Below are 20,229 nucleotides of genomic sequence, written 5' to 3'. Positions count from 1 at the left end.
GTACAGGCAAAAGACCGAAATGGAGAATTTGGTTGCAAAAAGAAATGCATCAGCAATTACATGGAAATATTTCGGCTACAGACAGGATGACGTTGACCAAAAACAGGTACTTTGTCGAGAGTGCTACTGCCACAACACGACCAATTTGTTCGATCATTTAAGGCGGCACCATAAATCTTCGTATGACTAGTGCAAAGCATCTCAATGCCGTCCAAAGCAAAAAATCTATTTCGGATGCATTTTCCAGCATTACAAACGGCATAGAGAAATCACAGATTCAATAACATTTCACGTCGCCAAAGACATGGTACAAATTAACACGGTAACCAAAGAGGGTTTTAAAAACATTATCCGGTAGCTTGACAAGCGGTATGTAATGCCATCACGCAACTATTTTTCTCAAGTTGCCATCCCAGAGTTGTACAAGAAATGCAAGGCACAAGTTGAAAAAGAGCGGTCACAAGTGGAATATTATACAGCAACAACGAAGCCCTACATACACTTTATTAATGAGGACTTCCACCTGAAAAGTCACTGTTTGCAAACTGCATTATTCCCAGAGGATCATACAAGTGAGAACATCAACAGGGATGAGAGAAGCTTTAGCTGATTGGGGCCTATATGAGAGTCATCTAGTCTGTATTACAACAAACAATGCCGTGAACATGGTGAAGGCTGCACCTGAACAAGTGGACCAGATTGCAGTGCTTTGGCCACAGACTGCATCTTGCAGTTGGTAAGTTATGCCCAATTGCGCATTGTATTTTACTACTGTTGCTATTGCTACACTATTACTGTTACATATTATTACCTAGCAACCTGTTCTGAAATATAAAAATGTTCATGAGTTTCATACATTTTTATTGTAGAGGATGGGGCTGGGGAAGAATGAAGGATACATACTGTCAGGTTGATAGCCAAAGCTCTTTCTGAAGGCATCCTCTATTTTTTTATATTGCAATATATATCGTAGAAAAACAAAATATCGCAATGTCAGTTATTACCAATATCGTGCAACCCTACTAGTAGTGGAGATAGAGTGTATTGCATTCTGAAATTCAACAACCCTTTACGGGACTGAATGTGTGTTCTCCAGCTTTAACCAAGTTGATGGGTGGTTAAAGGAATGTCACCTATCTATACACCAGTGAAACTGGACATCATGGATCTAGGGGTGCTAATAAGTGAGGCAAGCATGTTTTTGAAAAGAAAATTAAGATTAGAAAAACAACAATTAGGCTACATTTTTACAGCATTTTACCTTGGGTATCAATAATTTGGTAAGGCAAACAGACATCTCGTTCCATGCTAAGACTACACACTGAATGGGATTCACTGTAGATTTTATTGAGACTTTCTGTCACCATGGGACACTTCACACATTAAATTTCAATATGAAATGTGTATTTACTGTAGACGTGGTTTGATGATCAAAGCAAATTAGTACCTAGGCCAATTAACCATTCACCAGTTTTAACCAAATAAAACAAAGTGTATTTCTAATACATGTCAACCCCCAAGTACACCCTTCAAACACACGCTTTTGTGTTGTTTTTTGAGGAAACAGACTTTACTTCTAAGTAACAGAGCATGAAGAGTTCCAAAAATAGGCCTAGTTACTATAAGGCCACGCAACTTAAAATGTCATAGCCCACATTCTACACAAATAGACCAATCAATAAGCCAGTTTCAGACAGGCTTCTACCAGTAATTCCCAAGACGGTACACTAGGAGAAGACGGGTACTTTACCATGAACCCTGCTGTTCTGAGAACTCTCCAGGCCACTTAAAATAGCATTGATAGTAAGAACATGTCGACAAGCTGTCTAACAGACAAGTGGCTGGCATGCTAATATGCACCACACATGCTATCCAAATAAAAAAATACATTGAAAAAGTAGCCAAAAAACACTTCTAAAGACAAAGGACGCAAAAACAGGACATTGGGAGCTAACCAGCATTAAGTTTCCCTCACCTAACCTGGCAGCTACTTGTTAAGCACGTGACTGACTGGAGCATGCTGACGAGATACTGTAGGAGACACTGATTGATGATCTCTCACATGACACACACCCTGTTTTGAAACTATGTGCAGAGGGCCAAGAGAAGGAACTTGAGCCTATATCACTTCTGTCAACTGTTTCACTACAACAGCCTAAGCAGTAAACTACAACTAGGCTAACAGGCATGACAAAATAAATTGTTTAAAAAATATAAGAGAATAATATTCGAAAAAATATGTGGAATTAACCCATGCTATCTATCAACAGCACCATTCTTTTATTGAAAAAATTAAGAGACCACTGCACCTTTTTCTTTCGAAAAGGATGGTTTTGAGTGCAGAACAGAAGGGTTCTAATTAAGAAACCATTGCAAATTGAACGCTTCTGTTCCTCACTCATAACTGATGGAAGCATGAAGTGCTCTAAAATCTCCTGGTAGGCTGCATTGACTCTGGACTTGATGAAACACAATGGACCAACACCAGCAGATGACATGGCACCCAATCATCACTGACTGTGGAAACTTCACACTGGACTTCAAGCAACTTGGATTCTGTGTCTCTCCACTCTTCCTCCAGACTCTGGGACCTTGAGTTCCAAAGGAAATGCAAAATGTACTTTCATCTAAAGAGAGGACTTTGGACCACCTAGCAATGGTCCAGTTCTTTTTCTCCTTTGCCCAGGTAAGACGCTTCTGACATCATCTCTGTTTCAGGAGTGGCTTGACACTAGGAATGCGACACTTGCAGCCCATTTCCTGGACATGTCTGAGCATGGTGGGTCTTGATGCACTGACTCCAGCCTCAGTCCACTCCTTGTGAAGCTCCCCCAAGTTCCTGAATCGGCTTTGCTTGACAATCCTCTCAAAGCTGCGGTCATCCCTGTTGCTTGTGCACCTTTTCCTACCACACTTCTCCCTTCCAGTCAATATGCTTTGATACAGCACTCGCGAACAGCCAGCCCGTTCGGCAAGGACCTTCGGTGGCTCACCCTCCCCGTGGAGGGTGTCAACGTGTGTCTTCTGGGCAACGGTTCATTCAGCAGTGTTCCCCATGGTTGGGGTGGTGTGTCCTGAACCCGACAGAGACTGAAGGCTCAGGGAGTTTATTAGTTGATTGGAGCTCTTCTCAGGTCAACATCTCTGTATTGTACATTTTATATTCTAATATGTTGAGATAGTGGATTTTTGATTTCCATGAGCTGTAATCATCAAGAGTGAAACAAAAAAGGCTTGAAATGGTTCACCTACTGTGTAATGAATCTAGAATATACAAAAGGTGTCACTTTTTTATTTGAACTTTTCCAAGATATTTTAATCTTTTTAGATGCTCCTCTATATACACACACATACAACCAGTTTCCAAAAAAAGTTGGGATGCTGTGTAAAATGTAAAGAAAAACAGAATGCAATGATGTGGAAATCATTTTACCCTTATATTCCATAGAAAACAGTACAAAGACAACATATCAAATGTTGGAACTGAGTAATGTTATAGTTTCTTGAAATAAATATTCACATTTTGAATTTGATGCCAGCAACACGTTTCAAAAAAGCTGGGACAGGGGCAACAAAAGACTGGAAAGTTCTGTAATGCTAAAAATAAAAATACCTGGGGGAAAATCTCACAACTAATAGGTTAATTGGCAACAGGTCAGTAACATGATTTGGTATAAAAAGAGCATCCCAGAGAGGATGGGTCTTTCAGAAGAAAAGATGGGGAAGAGTTCACCACTCTGTGAAAGACTATGCAGGCAAGTAATGCAACAATTTAAGAATAAAGTTTCTCACCATAAAATTGCAGAGTTTGGGAATCTCATCATCTACGATACATAATATCATTAAACGATTCAGAGAATCCGGGGGGAAATCTCTACGTAAGGGACAAGGCCAAAAAACAATATTGCATGGCCATGATCTTTGGGCCCTCAGACGGCACTGCATTAAAAACAGACACGCTTCTTTAGTGGAGATCACTGAATGGGCTCAGGAACACTTCCAAAAACCATTGTCTGTGAAGACAGTATACCACTACACCCACAAATGCAAGATAAACCTCTACCATGCAAAGAAACCAAATATGAATAACATCCAAAAATGCTGCTGCCAACTTTTTTGGAAACAGGGTTGTATATCAATCAAAAAAGCAAAGCTCAACAAGTGAAGAGGGTTTTCACTTTAGCTGTAATGAATACATGAACTACTTTGATGAAAAGATAATCACCATTAGAAAACAAATAACTGAATCCTTAAAAAGTTATAGTCCCCAAAATCTCAGTTGTCCTGAGAATGTCTTGAACCTCCATGACCAGGTGTCAATGGGGACACTTGAATTTTTTGATACCGTATCGCTCGACACATTCACTAAATTTGTAATGAGTTCTTAACCCACAAATAGTCAGCTAGACCAGACGCCAACAAAATTACTTAAGGAGCCATTTCCTGTGCTAGGTCAGCCATTGCTGAACATAATAAATTGCTCCCTTTCCTCCGGATGTGTACCAAACTCACTAAAAATAGCGGTAATTAAGCCTCTTCTTAAAAAATCTATTCTGGATCCAGACATAATAAATTATAGGCAAATATCGAACCTCCCGTTCCTCTCAAAAATCTTAAAAAAAATGTGTTTCCCAACAACCGAATGCCTTCTTGAAGACAAATAACATTTATGAAATGCTCCAGTCCTGTTGCTTCTTGATCTTAATGCTGCTTTTGACACTTTTGATCACTCCCTTATTTTAGAGGGACTGGAAACCCACATAGGGCTATGTGGACATGTTGTAGCCTGGTTTAAATCAGTTCATATGTGTGGATGGTATATCCTCTGACAATTTTAAGGTATGTTTTGGTGTTCCTCAAGGCTCGATTTTGGGCCAATTACTGTTCTCACTATATATGCTGCCTCTGGGTGATGTCAATTTTCACTTTTATGCTGATGACACACAGTTGTATAATTTTCGATGTAGCAAGGAGAAGACCCAAAATCTGCTACTTTAGAAGCATGCATTTCAGATATTAGGAAGTGGATGACAGAGAACTTCTTGCTTTTAAACTCAAGACAAACAGAAATGCTTGTTTTAGGACCCAAGAAACAAAGAACTTTGTTAGCAGATCTCACTGTGAACCTCGACGGCTGCATGGTCGTATCCCAAAAAACTGTAAGAAACCTAGGCGTTACCCGTGACCCTGACCTCTCCTTTGATGAACATATAAAATGTCTCAAGAGTTGCTTATTTTCATCTTCGAAAAAATAGAAACCTATCAAAAACAGATGCAGAAAAACAAATCCATGCTTTTGTTACTTCTAGATTACATTATTGCAATGCTCTGCTTTCCAGTTACCCTGATAAATCAATAAATAATCTTCAATTAGTGCTGCACACGGCTGCTAGAATCCTAACTAGAACAATTTTTTTTTAACACATTACTCCAGTACTAGCCTCTTTACACTGGCTGCCTGTTAGGGTTAGGGCTATATTGTTAACCTATAAATCAATACATGGACTTGTTCCTACTTACCTCGCCGAAATGATCCAGCCATACATACCTACATGTAACCTTAGATTGCAAGATGCAGGCCTTTTAATTGTACCTATAATTTCTAAACAAACAGCCAGCTTCTCTCATTGAGCTCCACGACTATGGAATGATTTGCCAATTAAGGTCAGAAATGCAAACTCTTGAGTGTATTTTAACTTTCAAGTGTCTATTAAAGACTCATCTCTACAGCATGGTCTATGATTAAGTGTAGTCTGGCCCAGGGGTGTGAAGGTGACCAGAAAGGCTGACACTGTCCACCCTTGCAGTCTTGCCAGGTAGGCTCTCAACACCTCTGGGATGCCCTCTCTCCAATGCCATTCGGGGGCAGTGTCACTGGCTTGTTGTTGTCTCTCTGTTGCACACTTGTGCAATTGGGCTGTACAATGAGCCACCAACATGCTTCACAGAGGGGATGGTACTGTTCACTATAGGCCTTGTTGACCCCTCTCCAAACATAGCGCTTATGGTTGTGACCATAAAGCTCTATTTTGGTCTCGTCACTCCAAATTACAGTGTGCTAGAGGCTGTGAGGCTTGTCAAGGTGTTGCAACCTAGCTTTTTTGTGGAATTGGTGCAGTAAAGGCTTCTTTCTGGTAACTCAAACATTTTTGTCCAAGTATTGTTGTATTGTGCTCCTTAGAACGACCACACTGTCTTTTTCCAGAGCAGCTTGTATTTCTCCTGAGGTTACCTGTGGGTTTTTCTTTATATCCCGAAGGATTCTTCTGGCACTTTTCTTGGTCTACCTGACCTTGGCTTGGTATCAAGAGATCCCCAAATATTCCACCTCTTAATAAGTGATTAAACAGTACTGACTGGCATTTGCAAGGCATTGAATATCTTTTTATATCCTTTTCCATCTTTATAAAGTTCCATTACCTTGTTACACAGGTCCTTTGATAGTTCTTTTCTGCTCCCCACAGCTCAGTATCTAGCCTGCTCAGTGCATCCACATGGAGCTAACAAACTAATTTACTATTTATACACAATAATTGCAATTTAAAAAGCCACAGGTGTGGGAAATTCACCTTTAATTGCCATTTTCACCTGTGTGTGTCTGTAACAAGGCCAAACATTCAAGGGTGTGTAAACTTTTGATCAGGGATATCTGTTATAATTCTGATTTAAAAAGGAGCCAAACAACTATGAGATAATAAATTGCTTCATATGATCACTATCCTTAAATAAAAGACAGTGTTATTGCATGAACAGTCATATTTTCAAAATCAATTCCAAAACTTCACAATTTCTGCCAGGGCATGCAAACCTATGAGCACAACTATACATGCACACATAAAATACACAGAGGAGCCAAAACACCTGCTTAATATGCTGTTGGTCTTGCACGTGCCTCCGAAATAGCACAGACCCACCAAGGCATGGATTCTACAAGACCCCTGAAGATGTCCTGTGGTATCTGGTACCAGGACATCATCAGCAGATACTTCAAGTCCTGTAAGTTGCAAGGTGGAGCAGCAGTGGATCGGACTTGGTCCAGCACATCCCACAGATTACCAATTTGGAGGCCAGGGCAACACCTTGATCCCTTCATGTTCCTCAAACCATTCCCAAACAATGTGTGCAGTGTGGCAGGGCATAACATCCTGCTGAAAGAGGCCACTGCTATTAGGGAATACCACTGCCATGAAGGGGTTTAACTGGTGCGTAAAGATGTTTCGCACTGGTGTCAAACTGACATCCATATGAATGCTTGGACTTCCACTGGCTTGTAGTCTTCCCACAGTGCATTCTGGTGCAATCACTTCTCCAGGTAAATAGCATACACATACACAGCTGTCCACATGATGTAAAAGAAAAAGGGATTCATTTGACCAGATTCTTCCACTGTTCTAAGGTCCAATTCCAACACTTGCAGATGCTTTCAACAGTGGACAGGGGTCATCATGGGCACTGACTGGTCTGCGGCTATGCAGCCCCATACACAGCAGAGTGCAATGCACTGTGTGTTGCATAGATACAGTGGGGAGAACAAGTATTTGATAAACTGCCGATTTTGCTGTTTTTCCTACTTACAAAGCATGCAGAAGTCTGTAATGTTCATCATAGGTACTCTTGAACTGTGAGTGACGAAATCTAAAACAAAAATCCAGAAAATCACATTGTATGAAGTAATTAATTTGCATTTTATTGCATGACATAAGTATTTGGTATCAGAAAACCAGAACTTAATATTTGGTATAGAAACCTTTGTTTGCAATTACACAGATCATACGTTTCCTGTAGTTCTTGACCAGGTTTGCACACACTGCAGCAGGGATTTTGGCCCACTCCCCCATACAGACCTTCGCCAGATGCTTCAGGTTTCGGGACTTTCAGCTCCCTCCAAAGATTTTTTATTGGGTTCAGGTCTGGAGACTGGCTAGACTCCTTAGTTGCCCTGGCTGTGCGTTTCGGGTCGTTGTCATGCTGGAAGACCCAGCCACGACCCATCATCAATGCTCTTACTGAGGGAAGGAGGTTGTTGGCCAAGATCTCACGATACATGGCCCCATCCATCCTCCCCTCAATACGGTGCAGTTGTCCTGTCCCCTTTGGAGAAAAGCATCCCCAAAGAATTATGTTTCCACCTCCATGCTTCACGGTTGGAATGGTGTTTTCTTGGGGTTTTACTCATCCTTCTTCTTCCTCCAAACACGGCGAGTGGAGTTTAGAACAAAAAGCTCTATTTTTGTCTCATCAGACCACATGACCTTCTCCCATTCCTCCTCTGGATCATCCAGATGGTTATTGGCAAACTTCAGACAGGCCTGGACATGCGCTGGTTTGAGCAGGGGGACCTTGCGTGCGCTGCAGGATTTTAATCCATGACGGTGTAGTGTGTTACTAATGGTTTTCTTTGAGACTGTGGTCCCAGCTCTCTTCAGGTCATTGACCAGGTCCTGCCATGTAGTTCTGGGCTGATCCCTCACCTTCCTCATGATCAATGATGCCCCACGAGGTGAGATCTTGCATGGAGCCCCAGACCGAGGGAGATTGACCATCATCTTGAACTTCTTCCATTTTCTAATAATTGCACAACAGTTGTTGCCTTCTCACCAAGCCGCTTGCCCATTGTCCTGTAGCCCATCCCAGCCTTGTGCAGGTCGCCAATTTTATCCCTGATGTCCTTACACAGCTCTCTGGTTTTGGCCATTGTGGAGAGGTTGGAGTCTGTTTGATTGAATGTGTGGAAAAGTGTCTTTTATACAGGTAACGAGTTCAAACAGGTGCAGTTAATACAGGTAATGAGTGGAGAACAGGAGGGCTTCTTAAAGAAAAACGAACAGGTCTGTGAGAGCCGGAATTCTTACTGGTTGGTAGGTGACCAAATACATATGTCATGCAATAAAATGCACATTTATTATTTAAAAATCATACAATGTGATTTTCTGGATTTTTGTTTTAGATTCCGTCTCTCACAATTGAAGTATACCTATGATAAAATGACAGACCTCTACATAAGTAGGAAAACCTGCAAAATCGGCAGTGTATCAAATACTTGTTCTACCCACTGTAGTTTATTATAAGGTGGTCATACTACCTCCATCGCTGCTGGACTGACACCTGAATGACTCTTACTGATGAAAGGGCGGAGACCGGTCTTTAGTCGTACAATCAGCCAAGCAAATATTGATGATGAGGTAGATTTAATCTGTACAAGGGTGACTGGGAAACACTAAAAACCAGATGTCTAAACTCTGAACAGGGGCACACCGACAGGCACAACAAAGGGACAGGATAGGAGTGGGTGAACATGATAAAGTCATGCCAGCAGACAGAGTTCAGAACAACAAATATAAAACTCTAGAAAATGATAACTACGCTATCGCCTCAAATAATACCTAAACTAACTCCCAAATGATAACTACGCAACCCCCAAATTAACTATGCTACCCTCCATTGATAACTATACTAACCCCCAAATGATAACCACGCTATCACCCCAAATGATAACCATGCTACCCCCCCAAATGATAACCATGCTACCCCCCCAAATGATAACTACACTAACCCCCAAATTATAACTATGCTACCCCCAATTATAACTATACTAACCCCAAATGACAACTATGCTACCCCCCCAAATGATAACTACGCTATCCCCCAAAAAACTTTAACAACACTAACCCAGCCAAATAATAACCATACTACCACCCAAAAGGGAACTTGCTATCCGGGCGGACTCATGTCTGTGTACGTGCCTGAACCTAAAAAACAAGACTGGGGTGGCCTTTTATGGCACACGGCCAGGGAAGAGTGATTCCACGAGGCAGCAGAGTCCACACAGGCTGTGTGCGGGTGCTGTGGTAAAGGAAGGAAGCTGTTAGGAACATGAGGCGTCAGGGGAGCGAACAAAGGCCGTGGCTGGGATCTGTCTGAGAAGTACAGTATGCTGCCCTTTGTCACACGCAGCCAAGGATATGTCAGGGCTGTTTAGGGTTTCCTCAGAGGGTCAGCCAAACTGCTGCCCTGACTGGTATTCACAGCACTAAAGGGACAGTTCAGTGCTGTGATTGTGCTGTTCCAGGCCCAGACCTGGAGCAGCTCTTACAGACTTAGAAACTGACTGCGTTCATAGGGAAGCCGTAGAGAAGTATCCAGAACAAAGGTAACTTTTTTGGTGAGAACTCAATCCAATCCTTCTTAAAGCACCAACCCATAGATGGAAAATAATTTGTGAGAGCTATCGATGTAAGATCGACCATCCACATAATCAAAATGTAATTACAGTTTTAACCATATTGAGATGATACAGGCTATTTATAGACTAGTGTTTTCAACAGGCTGGTGAAAATCAAACGTTTAAAGGCTAATATTCTGTTATTAACCCAAATAATGTTGTTTTCAACCAGTACAGAAGTCTGAATTCGAGAAAACATATATTTACTGACCAGTACCTCGTTCTAACAGAAAAAAATATGAAAAGTATTTCACATTTTAATATCATATTTCACATTTTTAAACAATTACTTGTGTAAAGAAAGCAAATACTTTGGCTGCGATGGGGTAACATTTAAATTAACATTCACAAGGCAAGTTATATTTTTCAAGAATGAATGGGTATTGGGAGTTCAAAACTGAACTTAGCAATGCTGATGCCATAATCACAGGCATTAGTGTCAGACTGCCACCGTCAAATAAATAAATAAAATCTATAATTTCTGTTATAGGAAGCACTAAAATGTGGCTTTAGACTTGTGTTTGAGTGTTACCGTGGATCCTTCTCAGTACTTCGTGTCTGGTGAATGAAGCCTGCGTGCCAAAGAAATACACGGACATGTGGGCCAAAACGGGAATAGCAGCTCATGCCCCTGATTTGGGGTCAAAGTGCGAAATGCACTACGCTACCCTCACGACCTGGGCATCGTCATGGCTGTGCACCAGGGTTGAAATCAGGTGTTATTATGAGAAAAAAATTATCCACCTGATTTAATTTGCCTTTTTGTTGAAATGAAAAAAGACATTTTTTTTCACGAGCTTCATAAATCATGACATGGGATGATGCCTGAATATCACAGCATTATTATTATTATTATTATTATTATTATTTAGAATGGATAAAATAATAATACCGGATATGTACTAAATGTCGTAAATGCCTTGCATATCCATGGTAACTAGCCAGAGTCGACAGCGCAGGATCTATTTGTCATATACCCATTGAATAGTCACGTGCACGCACACAGAACACATACTGTCCCTGGTTGACTGGCTAGCTTGTTGGGACCAGAGACCATATATCAATGCTTGCGACTGTACTTCTGCACGGACATCCATACATCGCCGTTCTACATAGTAGTAATAATAATATTCTAGAATTGAGAATGGGTGTCCAGACATTTTTGTTCAATATATTCTACGTAAAACCGTCCATTTCGTCCACTAGCACGACACTAACTTAAACGGGCAAATCTTTTGCAGATCTTTTGTTCCCCACTAATTGGTCTTTCGACCGATCACATTCAGTCCTTTTACGTGTTTTTCCCAGAGTTTATGTAATTGGCCAAAAGACAACAATAACAGAATTCGGCTCCCTAGTTTAATGCAGCCAAACATAAACACCATATTGACAGTGTAACAACATTAGATGTCTATAGAAATGCATCATAACTTCGCCTTACCTAAATAACTATCGGAAAGATTGCCATATTTTCTACAAAGACAATTCCAGCTACATCAATCTTTCTCAAGCGATTTCACGAGGTGGCAGAAACAGGATAGCTCTGGCTAGGTGAGTGGCAATAATAAATTCATCATTCAGCTATCTGAATGTATGGTTGTTAAAATACGTTTTATATTACGGATTGCGTAGCAGTGTCTTAATAAGGCCCGGAACCTTCTGCTCACCCCTTGCTCAAATGGTTGAGATTGAGAAGATGGTCAACTAACGTTAGCTGGCCAGCCAGCTATCTGGCAGTTTACAGAGCTAGCATGCGCACGTACCTGAACGCGGGGTCCTCTTTGTTGCATCTTGGGGGCGATGAAAATGCGTTTCTTTTATTAAAGATTTTCTGAAAAAGAGTTGGAGGCATTTTGTACCAAATAATTCGGTACAGAAAGTCTCACTTTCTTACAAATCCAAGATCAACACTAGTTCCTTGAAACTAACTCCATTTGTGTCAGAGTCATATGACAGGCATTAGTCACACGAGCTGCTTGGAAACCCACTACATTTTCCTGATTGGACGGCTCCTTCTCGAAAATACTTGATTGGCTGATATTTTTGGCCTAACACCACGTGGTCAATAGAATTGCTGTGTTGATGTTTTGGCTATAAGTTACCATTCCATACACCACAAAATGTATATGAAATGTCTAAAATATAATCATCTGTAAATATATATCATAGACTAAGTCTATGTCTGATATATTTTACCTCCTTAAGGCAAATACAAGAAATACAACCAACATCAACAGAACAGTACCATTTATTATGTTAACAGTTTAATTCAAACAGTTTTACATCATCTAATATAAATCAACAGAATTTCATTTTTATTTTTTTACATAAGCTTTAAAATTAATGAACATATCTACAGTTAATTCCATAACCTTGGCAACATTCGCTTTAGCTAACATTCCAATCCACGTATTCCATGTCATGTGTGAAATAGATTACAGGCAATAAAAGGTTAACAGACTGGTCCTCTGACTAAAATGTTCATAAAATAAAAAGGGCCTTGTGAGGTTAATTTAATTGCAAAAATACAGAGTTAAATGGGGATAAAATGTGTTTGCTTGCTCACCTCCAACGATAACAATGTTAACAAGTTGTATCTTTACTGGCTGTGGGATGGTTAACCCATTTAATATGTTGGCACTTAGATATTAGCAGCAGATCAGTCATTGTCAATTATCATTAATATACAGTAGATAGGAAACCCACTACTGGTTCGCCTCTCCCAATCAGACTGGCAAAAGAGAATTAACTATCACTTAGAAACAAAGACCTGAAGTGTTTCAGCCCTCCAGGATGGGTTTCCTACCATGGCACTGTGTGCGGTACGTTTCCAGAATAGGGTGGCAGGGATTTCCCCTGAGTAGGACTTACAGTCCTGAGTTCTTTGGGTGGGTTTGCTTTGCTTAGGGGTGACCCGGAAATAGGAATTAAATACAATTTGTCACTACCACCCACTATCAAATCAAAGCCCAATGGATTTCATGTTGTGTCTCACTCATTGCACACGACTGTCTTTTCAGACCTGTTTATCCAGCTAATCAGTCTCGCAGTTTGGCAGCACGCTGAAGAAGACAGGAAGTAGAGTGGAACGTGTACACTCAAACATTGATGTTTGACTGTGATTTGAAAGGTGGCATAATATAATTGGATCCAATACGTTTTTGTGGGCAATGCTCAGAAAAAAAAGCGGCAATTTCAATACATTGCATCTACCAAAATACATACAAATGTATGTATGTACTTTCCATAAATTTGTAGACAAGTTCACCATGGACACCATGTGGAATAACAGCAAAAGCAACTAGTGAATTTTATTAGACCACCATGAACAGGTCTTGTTCTCATACTACTCCTGGCCCTACTCAGTAAAATACCTGAGTGGACAGACTTGAATGTCTCACAAAGACAGGCATGACCTCCACTGGACATTCTAGGTAATGACACATTTCTGCAATACCCTTTTGTGCAGAGCAACCAGAGTCAGAAGAACCATGTGGAACTGACAGATATTCATTAGGACAAACTCCTGTCAAACATGTCACCCTCCTCTTCAAATGATTCTGTCGAAAGTTGACCAGCAAGGCTAAATATACTCTGGTGAAGAAAAAAAAAAACACCTGAACAATTTCAATCAACATACAATGACAGAAATGTCCTGGAATATTGCATATGCCTTCACGTAGAGATTGATTAAAGACAATGCTTACACTCATGATGGACTTCTTCTTCCTCAACATTTCAACAAAAGTCTCCCTTTCCTTTTCGTCTGCAAAGTCAAAGAACTTTGCTTGCTCCAGGGAGTGATGTGTGTTTCTTTTAATGACTTTTGAAACTTCTTCAAGCGAAGCGGCCTTACAGTAAACTATTGTCTCACTGGTGCTCTCACTAACTGTGTAGCGACTGGCAGCCTCCACCTTTTTCACTTCTATCTTCTTGGCAACAGGGTAACTGAATGTTACCCTCTTTCTGCATTTGATCTTCATGGGTCGAACAGTCCCTGACTGTGGAAAGAGGACTTTATTACTAACTGACATTAATACACTTGCAGATGGTTTACGCTGTGTTAGATGCAACAATGTCTCTAGATACAAACAAGAAAGGTTAACATCCTACCCTTTTTTTTGTCGGGACTGAGGGCACAGTTGCTCTTTCAGCTAGAGGTGTTTTTTCCATGGAATTGAACAGCTTATCTAAATGAATGGAAAATAAATCATCAGCTCTACAGTATATGTCTTCTCCTGCTTTCATAAGAAGCTTGGGAGAAATCAACAACATTAAAATGATTCAATCTTATTGGCAAATACCCGAAGATGTCCACCTAATGGGCAGTGCTAGCTGGCTGTGAACAAAGAAATGTTCTTTGTTAGAATATAAATGAATATTTATGTAAAAAAAAGTCATAAAAAATGCCATTCAATCAACTATACCTTATTTCCTGATCTATTGCCTGTGTCATTTGGGAGATGTCTGGAAAATATATATTTATTTACACAAAGAAACATGGAATACTTCAACCTTTCCAACCCAAATGACACCCCATTCCTAAATAGCGCACTACAATTGACCAGTGACCTATAGGCCCTCGTCAAGTGTAGTTTACTAAAGGCAATAGGGTGCAAGTTTGAAAACAGCCTGTTTGTCCAGTGCTGTAGTATCCATTACCTACTATGGAAGACAGGTTAGGAGGCTGCTGCATGTTGATGTTCTCAGCATGGCTAACATCTAGGAGAGTCGAGTTCTTTACATGCAGGTCCAACACCTCTCTCGGGAAGACCACCATCTCTTCTAAATGGCAAAAGATTATGGCAATAATAAGCCCCTGTCACTGAACTTCTCAGGGCATGGGCCCTCAGCCAGTTCTTCTTACAGTGGCCCTAAACCTAACCCTTATGTTCACGCTGATTGTTCTTTGTGGGTATCGGCAACATGTCCACATTAGGTGAATGCAGCTTGTGTTACTGTCCCTGTGGGGTTTTTCGACTGCACCAGGGCTGTACCAGGGCTGCACCAGGGCAGTAAAGACAAACACACCGTAGACATCCCCTCTTCGGAACACCTCCGGCGACTGCACACTGCTGGTACTAGTATCACCTGAGTCAGTCCCATCTGTCAGTTGGGAAGAAACACCTTCTGGAAAATCTGCACACAGACAAAACATATTCAGTGGAATTTGCCATCACAATCCAAAAATATGAAAGTCCAAAACGAGCCCGAGATAACATGTTCCAAACTCAACTGGAAGAGTCATCGGTGCTTGAATTGGGTGCGGCCACCTGAAAAGAGAAAATGGGGTGGAGAGTAAATCGATGCTGAATCAAACTGGTTAAATTCATGTTTTCACTCACAGCGTCTTTCGACTCAAGCGTTCTGTTCCTCTGGGTAGCAGCTGTTGGGACATTTCTGTTGAGGTAAGCACAACAATGAGATGACAGTGTGCATGATCAGTCATGTTACCTGTAAATCTTATCTGTGTTCCAAATGGCACGATAATGCTCTAGCCAAAGGACTTGCACTACAGGGAAGTGTGTCATTGGGATTGGTATACAATGTTAAGCAGAAGAAGCACCTCACCTGTGATCTGTGCATGTTGACTCATTTATGGGCGACAGGACAAGTCCCTTATGCAGTGGATTGCAGGGTTTAGAGAGGAGTCGCTTCATTTCTGAGAATTATACGAAAGATGAGATTGGCTTTGCCCACTGCAGAGTTCAGGCCAAAATGCTTCTCACAGACCTGAGTTATCAACAACCATTATCTCAATACTAATGATCTGCTATGAGCAGAATGACATAACCTTCCTCTACCTTAGTGTAAAGACCTTGGGATTCAGTAGTATACTTGGGTTGATCTACTTCTTCCAATCATGCTGGTGATAAATGTGTTTCTCAGATTTTATATTTCAGTTTAGATGGCTATTGTTTGCGTATGAAGAACTTCCCAAGTGAGTCGGAGAAGACTTGGCCTTAACTTAAGATCTAAACATTTAAGAATTAAATTAAAAAGGTGCCTCTCAATTCTTACTGCCTCTTTTTCCATCGGACTTCCGAGGTGTGTCCTTGCGCCCATTCGTGCTGCTTTGTCCTTGTTTTGTGGTGATGGTGTCAAAACCACGACGTTTAAAACGACCCATCTCAAGTAAAACAAGATTGTTCTACGAAAAGGAAATTTAAAAACAAGAGAAGGTGGCTATTTTATATCCACGACCGTGAGAAACAATGGTCACTAAGATACTGTAGCTGTCTAGCCAGCTAGTTAACGTGTTCGACTTACCAGAAATAGCCCTCCGAAAACGTACTGGACATTTATTTAGCCAACAATGGCACTCGCAAGGAAGCCAACGAACCTGAAATATACAATCTGAAGAAATTATTCTCCATACAGCTGTGTTATCATTGACTTCAGCTAGTATTTTCTTTTTTTCACACACCTTTACTAATCCTCTGGATCTTCAGTAGCTTCCCTGTACGGTGACGCCCCCTGCTGTTCGAAAGGTTTCCCAGACGTTTTTCATAGCCTCGAGAAGTTGTCAGCACAGTGCCAAATTTGATACATCACTTACTCATGTCATTAGTCAAGAAGAAAAACACTGAGTATTCAAATATCCAACATGTACAGCTTTATTTCTGTCCTACCCATCATCTAGATGAAGTATAAAACATACTAATATTTTTTTTTTATTATTCTTATTGTTACATTCTCCGGGATTCTTTATATTCTGATCTGTTTACATTCATCTGTTGGAATTCCACTCTGCAATCTTAATTAATTCCTAACAGGTCCCATGGTTTCACATGCAAAGACAAAAATGTATTCCATACTTTACATGAATTTACAAAAGTCCTGTACATGCATGCCTGTTCTTCCAGATGCAATGTACAAAAAACTCATATGCTCTCAAAATACGTATATGACATCACTGTGGTAGGATTTATATGATACACGGAACAGCTTGTATATGAGCAGAGATGTGATTAGGTATTTTTCTGGTTTGATGTTTAGTGATGCGTTTGCCCATGCAGAAATAAACTGATGGGACTTAAAAAAAATTGCCCAATAATGAGTGAGGTAAAGGTCATTTGTCATTGGCCTATCAGTCAAGTATTTTCTTTGTAATAAATTAAATAAAAAAGTACATTTAATCGTCTGGATATTGCAAATGAATTATATTATCTGCCCCTGTCTTGCCCGAGAGTGTGATGATCCCTCTGCTTTGAGCCCTGCCCATTTTTGTCAAAACTAGGCATGTATTTAATGTAACTTATTATTCACATGAGTATAGTTCACTAAACCTGCTCCACAAAAAATGACCTATGAGTAGAAAATAGATCCAGGTAGGGCTGATACTGAGGTTTGTTGGGTAGATGTGAAAGGCTGTATATTAGGGTCTGCTGGTGAGTGCTCACAAACATATTTCCGAGGTTCTGTAAGTGCAGCCATCTTCCATTAAAATAAAAAATAAAACAAGATAATCAAATGACATCTGAGGTACTTGACATGGATCCTGTGTATGCCCTATGTTTTTGCTTGCTGAGGAGAGGACACCCGCACTAGCATCTTGCCCATTCGATCTAGGTAGACTTTGGTTACAGAAGATATAAACCAGTCACAGTACCAACTGTGTTAACTTCAGTAGGCTCCAAAAAAACAGGATAAAAATGTCTGGTATCTGTGTTACACATGCGGAAATCACCCCATATCATCACTGTGATCAGTATCAGCTTAGGCTAATGTCACCACCGTGATTACTGTCAAGGTCTGTGTCACCATTGTGTTCGCCCAGCCAAATGAATGTGTTGCTATGCAAAGATAACTCTTTCTGTTCGTTTGAGCATCGCTTGACATGACAAAGAATGAAGAATAAATTAAAATCATTCCAGAATGTATTTTATTTTTCTCTGCCCCTTCCCTCCCCATTCCCTAATCCCTAATGCTCCACTCATTCAATACAAGGATATGGTCCTGATCCCATTTGATAACAGAATAAATAAAGTTTAAATTAATCTCACTACACGCAAAAAAAAAAAAAATCAAACATGTGCTTAAATATGCCTATGTCTAATGGTCCTCAATATGTACATTCACATAATAATAATTTGGAACGGAACATGACTCAGAAGCCTATAGCCATTTGCACTAAGTAAACCCACATTTTTACTGTCCATTTTGTTCTAGCCTCTGTCACTGAGTGGAGCTTGTCGATCTTGACTACATGAGAAAGCCTTCTGGGGTGACTGTTGACGGTGGTGGTGTGGCTGTTGTTGAATGCCTAAAATGCCAGAACTCATCTTGAAATCTCATGTAACAATGGCCACGGCGATGCAGGGCAAACTGCATGCTCTGCCCTTAGCCTAGGTCTGCAAGTTTTAACATGACAAACCCTCTCAGCGCATCGTCGTGAAAACAAACAAAAAAGAATTGCCTTGATTTTTGTGTGTGTTCGTGTGTGTGTGTGATGTTTTCAAATGCCTACAAAAGAAAACAGAAGGAGCATGCAGGCTATGTTGACTTGTGGCTGCTGTTTCAGGATGGACAGGAGGCTGATTTGGTTGGAGCTTTACATAGGCTGCTCTAGAACAGAGGGCAGCACTTGCCAGTGGGTGTTGGAGAACTATGACAACGTGTCCTTCCTGACCCACAGTCAGTCACTTATTTGTTTGATTTGAGACCGCGGATGGATTTGGAGTGAAAAGGTGTGAAAAAAAAAAAAAGTGTTGCTGGGAACCGGGCTTTGTTCGGGTTGTGTTTCATATGGAGATGTTTTCGTACATTTCTTCAATCTTCTCCTTAAAAAACTCCTTCAGCTCGGGTCTCTTCGCTTTAAGTGTGGGAGTCAACAAGCCATTCTGTATGGAGAACTGCTCGTTATGGAGGCAGATATTTTTCACCTTGGGAGAGACAGAATACATTACAATGTAAATAGAATCCGTCCATCAGTTATTTTATGAAGCCCTTTTTAGATCAACACAAAGTGCTTTTACCGATACCCAGCCTAAAAACCCCAAAGAGAAAGCAACAACAGTGTTGATGTACAGTGGCTTTGAATCCTGCAATGTAGTGCATGTGCACAAATAGCTGTGCACATCAGCTATTTTCCCCGCAATCTATAAAACCTCTCGTTTCGGTTTCCCCCATCACTGAACAACTCACGGTTGACACACCCACCTGCTCAAATGAGTGGAGGCCACTGGCCTTGCCCAGACGCTGCAGGTCTTCCATGATGGCCTTTTTAAGGACCTTCACACAAACACAGATAACAAATCAGACCATGAATCTAGCATGCACTTTGTTATATCAAAATAATCAATGGAAGGACACAGTTCTCAACTGATGTTACCGGTAATACTAAAAAGGCAGCAACGCCATTTGTTGATGTGCAACAATAATCTTTTCTTTAGGTTTCCTTTATTCACGCTTATTAATATAATGCATTCTGTACTTGGCCAAATGCTGCCTCTCTTTTGTTGTGGTACCAAACTGAACCAAACACCATGGATTGTAGACTATAGGATGGAGATCACCTACAGTATTTTTACAGAGGTCCCGATAGCTCCCCTCCATGCCTTTCTTCATGGCCCAGGCTGGCATTGTCTCTGGGTCAGGAACAACTATGGCCACCAGGCAGGACTGGAAGAAAACCACACACAGAAATGTGTGTGATTAATAATGACGTTCTTACTATCTCCCATCAGGGGATCAGATAAGCTCTGGAGATGGGATTTTGAGGCAGATACAGTGAAAACAGATGGTAGGAGATGAAGAAGAACATAGTGCAATTGTCAAGTATTTGATGGGCAATGCCCAAAAATATTTACAGGCCAAAGTACTATACATATATTTTAGAAACTGACTGTAAATAAACAGTTGACAGAATTCAGGAATGTGAATTTTGTCCAGTTGACTAGATATGTAGTTTATCATTGAATAGATCAGTGGGGTACAGTGGGGTGTTCGCCCCCACACACGTAATAAGTCATTGGAATTGCAAAATCAATACACGTATTGCAATA

The 20,229-nt window shown here is 40.7% G+C and overlaps 2 protein-coding genes across 10 annotated transcripts in view; both read right to left on the bottom strand.

Moving 5' to 3' along the window:
* The window catches only part of fnip1 (folliculin interacting protein 1), a 37,100-nt gene extending 24,919 nt beyond the window's left edge, over positions 1-12,181 (bottom strand). For 2 of the 4 annotated variants that reach the window (XM_029120904.2, XM_029120907.2), the window contains exon 1: positions 11,986-12,180. In XM_029120904.2, coding sequence (XP_028976737.2) covers positions 11,986-12,074 — 89 coding nt within the window. In that variant the 5' untranslated portion in view covers positions 12,075-12,180. Of the gene's footprint in view, positions 1-11,985 lie in introns of all 4 variants that reach the window. The other 2 variants (XM_029120909.2, XM_029120905.2) reach the window with 2 other exon arrangements.
* Positions 12,182-14,392: 2,211 nt separating this feature from the next.
* acsl6 (acyl-CoA synthetase long chain family member 6) overlaps positions 14,393-20,229 on the bottom strand; it is a 70,001-nt gene continuing 64,164 nt past the window's right edge. For 4 of the 6 annotated variants that reach the window (XM_029120831.2, XM_029120832.2, XM_029120830.2 and 1 more), the window contains 13 exons: positions 19,745-19,846; positions 19,385-19,456; positions 16,650-19,107; positions 16,493-16,565; positions 16,244-16,373; positions 15,794-15,884; positions 15,568-15,622; positions 15,459-15,495; positions 15,254-15,361; positions 14,885-15,007; positions 14,650-14,689; positions 14,527-14,561; positions 14,393-14,412 (listed from right to left, as the gene is read on the bottom strand). In XM_029120831.2, coding sequence (XP_028976664.1) covers positions 18,967-19,107; positions 19,385-19,456; positions 19,745-19,846 — 315 coding nt within the window. In that variant the 3' untranslated portion in view covers positions 14,393-14,412; positions 14,527-14,561; positions 14,650-14,689; ... (6 more) ...; positions 16,493-16,565; positions 16,650-18,966. The remainder of the gene's footprint in view (positions 14,413-14,526; positions 14,562-14,649; positions 14,690-14,884; positions 15,008-15,253; positions 15,362-15,458; positions 15,496-15,567; positions 15,623-15,793; positions 15,885-16,243; positions 16,374-16,492; positions 16,566-16,649; positions 19,108-19,384; positions 19,457-19,744; positions 19,847-20,229) is intronic. The other 2 variants (XM_034293128.1, XM_034293129.1) reach the window with 2 other exon arrangements.

The sequence above is a fragment of the Esox lucius genome, chromosome 7 (genome assembly GCF_011004845.1).
Source record: "Esox lucius isolate fEsoLuc1 chromosome 7, fEsoLuc1.pri, whole genome shotgun sequence".
Classification (NCBI taxonomy): domain Eukaryota; kingdom Metazoa; phylum Chordata; class Actinopteri; order Esociformes; family Esocidae; genus Esox; species Esox lucius.
Note: the sequence above shows the minus strand (reverse complement) of the source record. Positions and strands in the feature narration are given on the sequence as shown.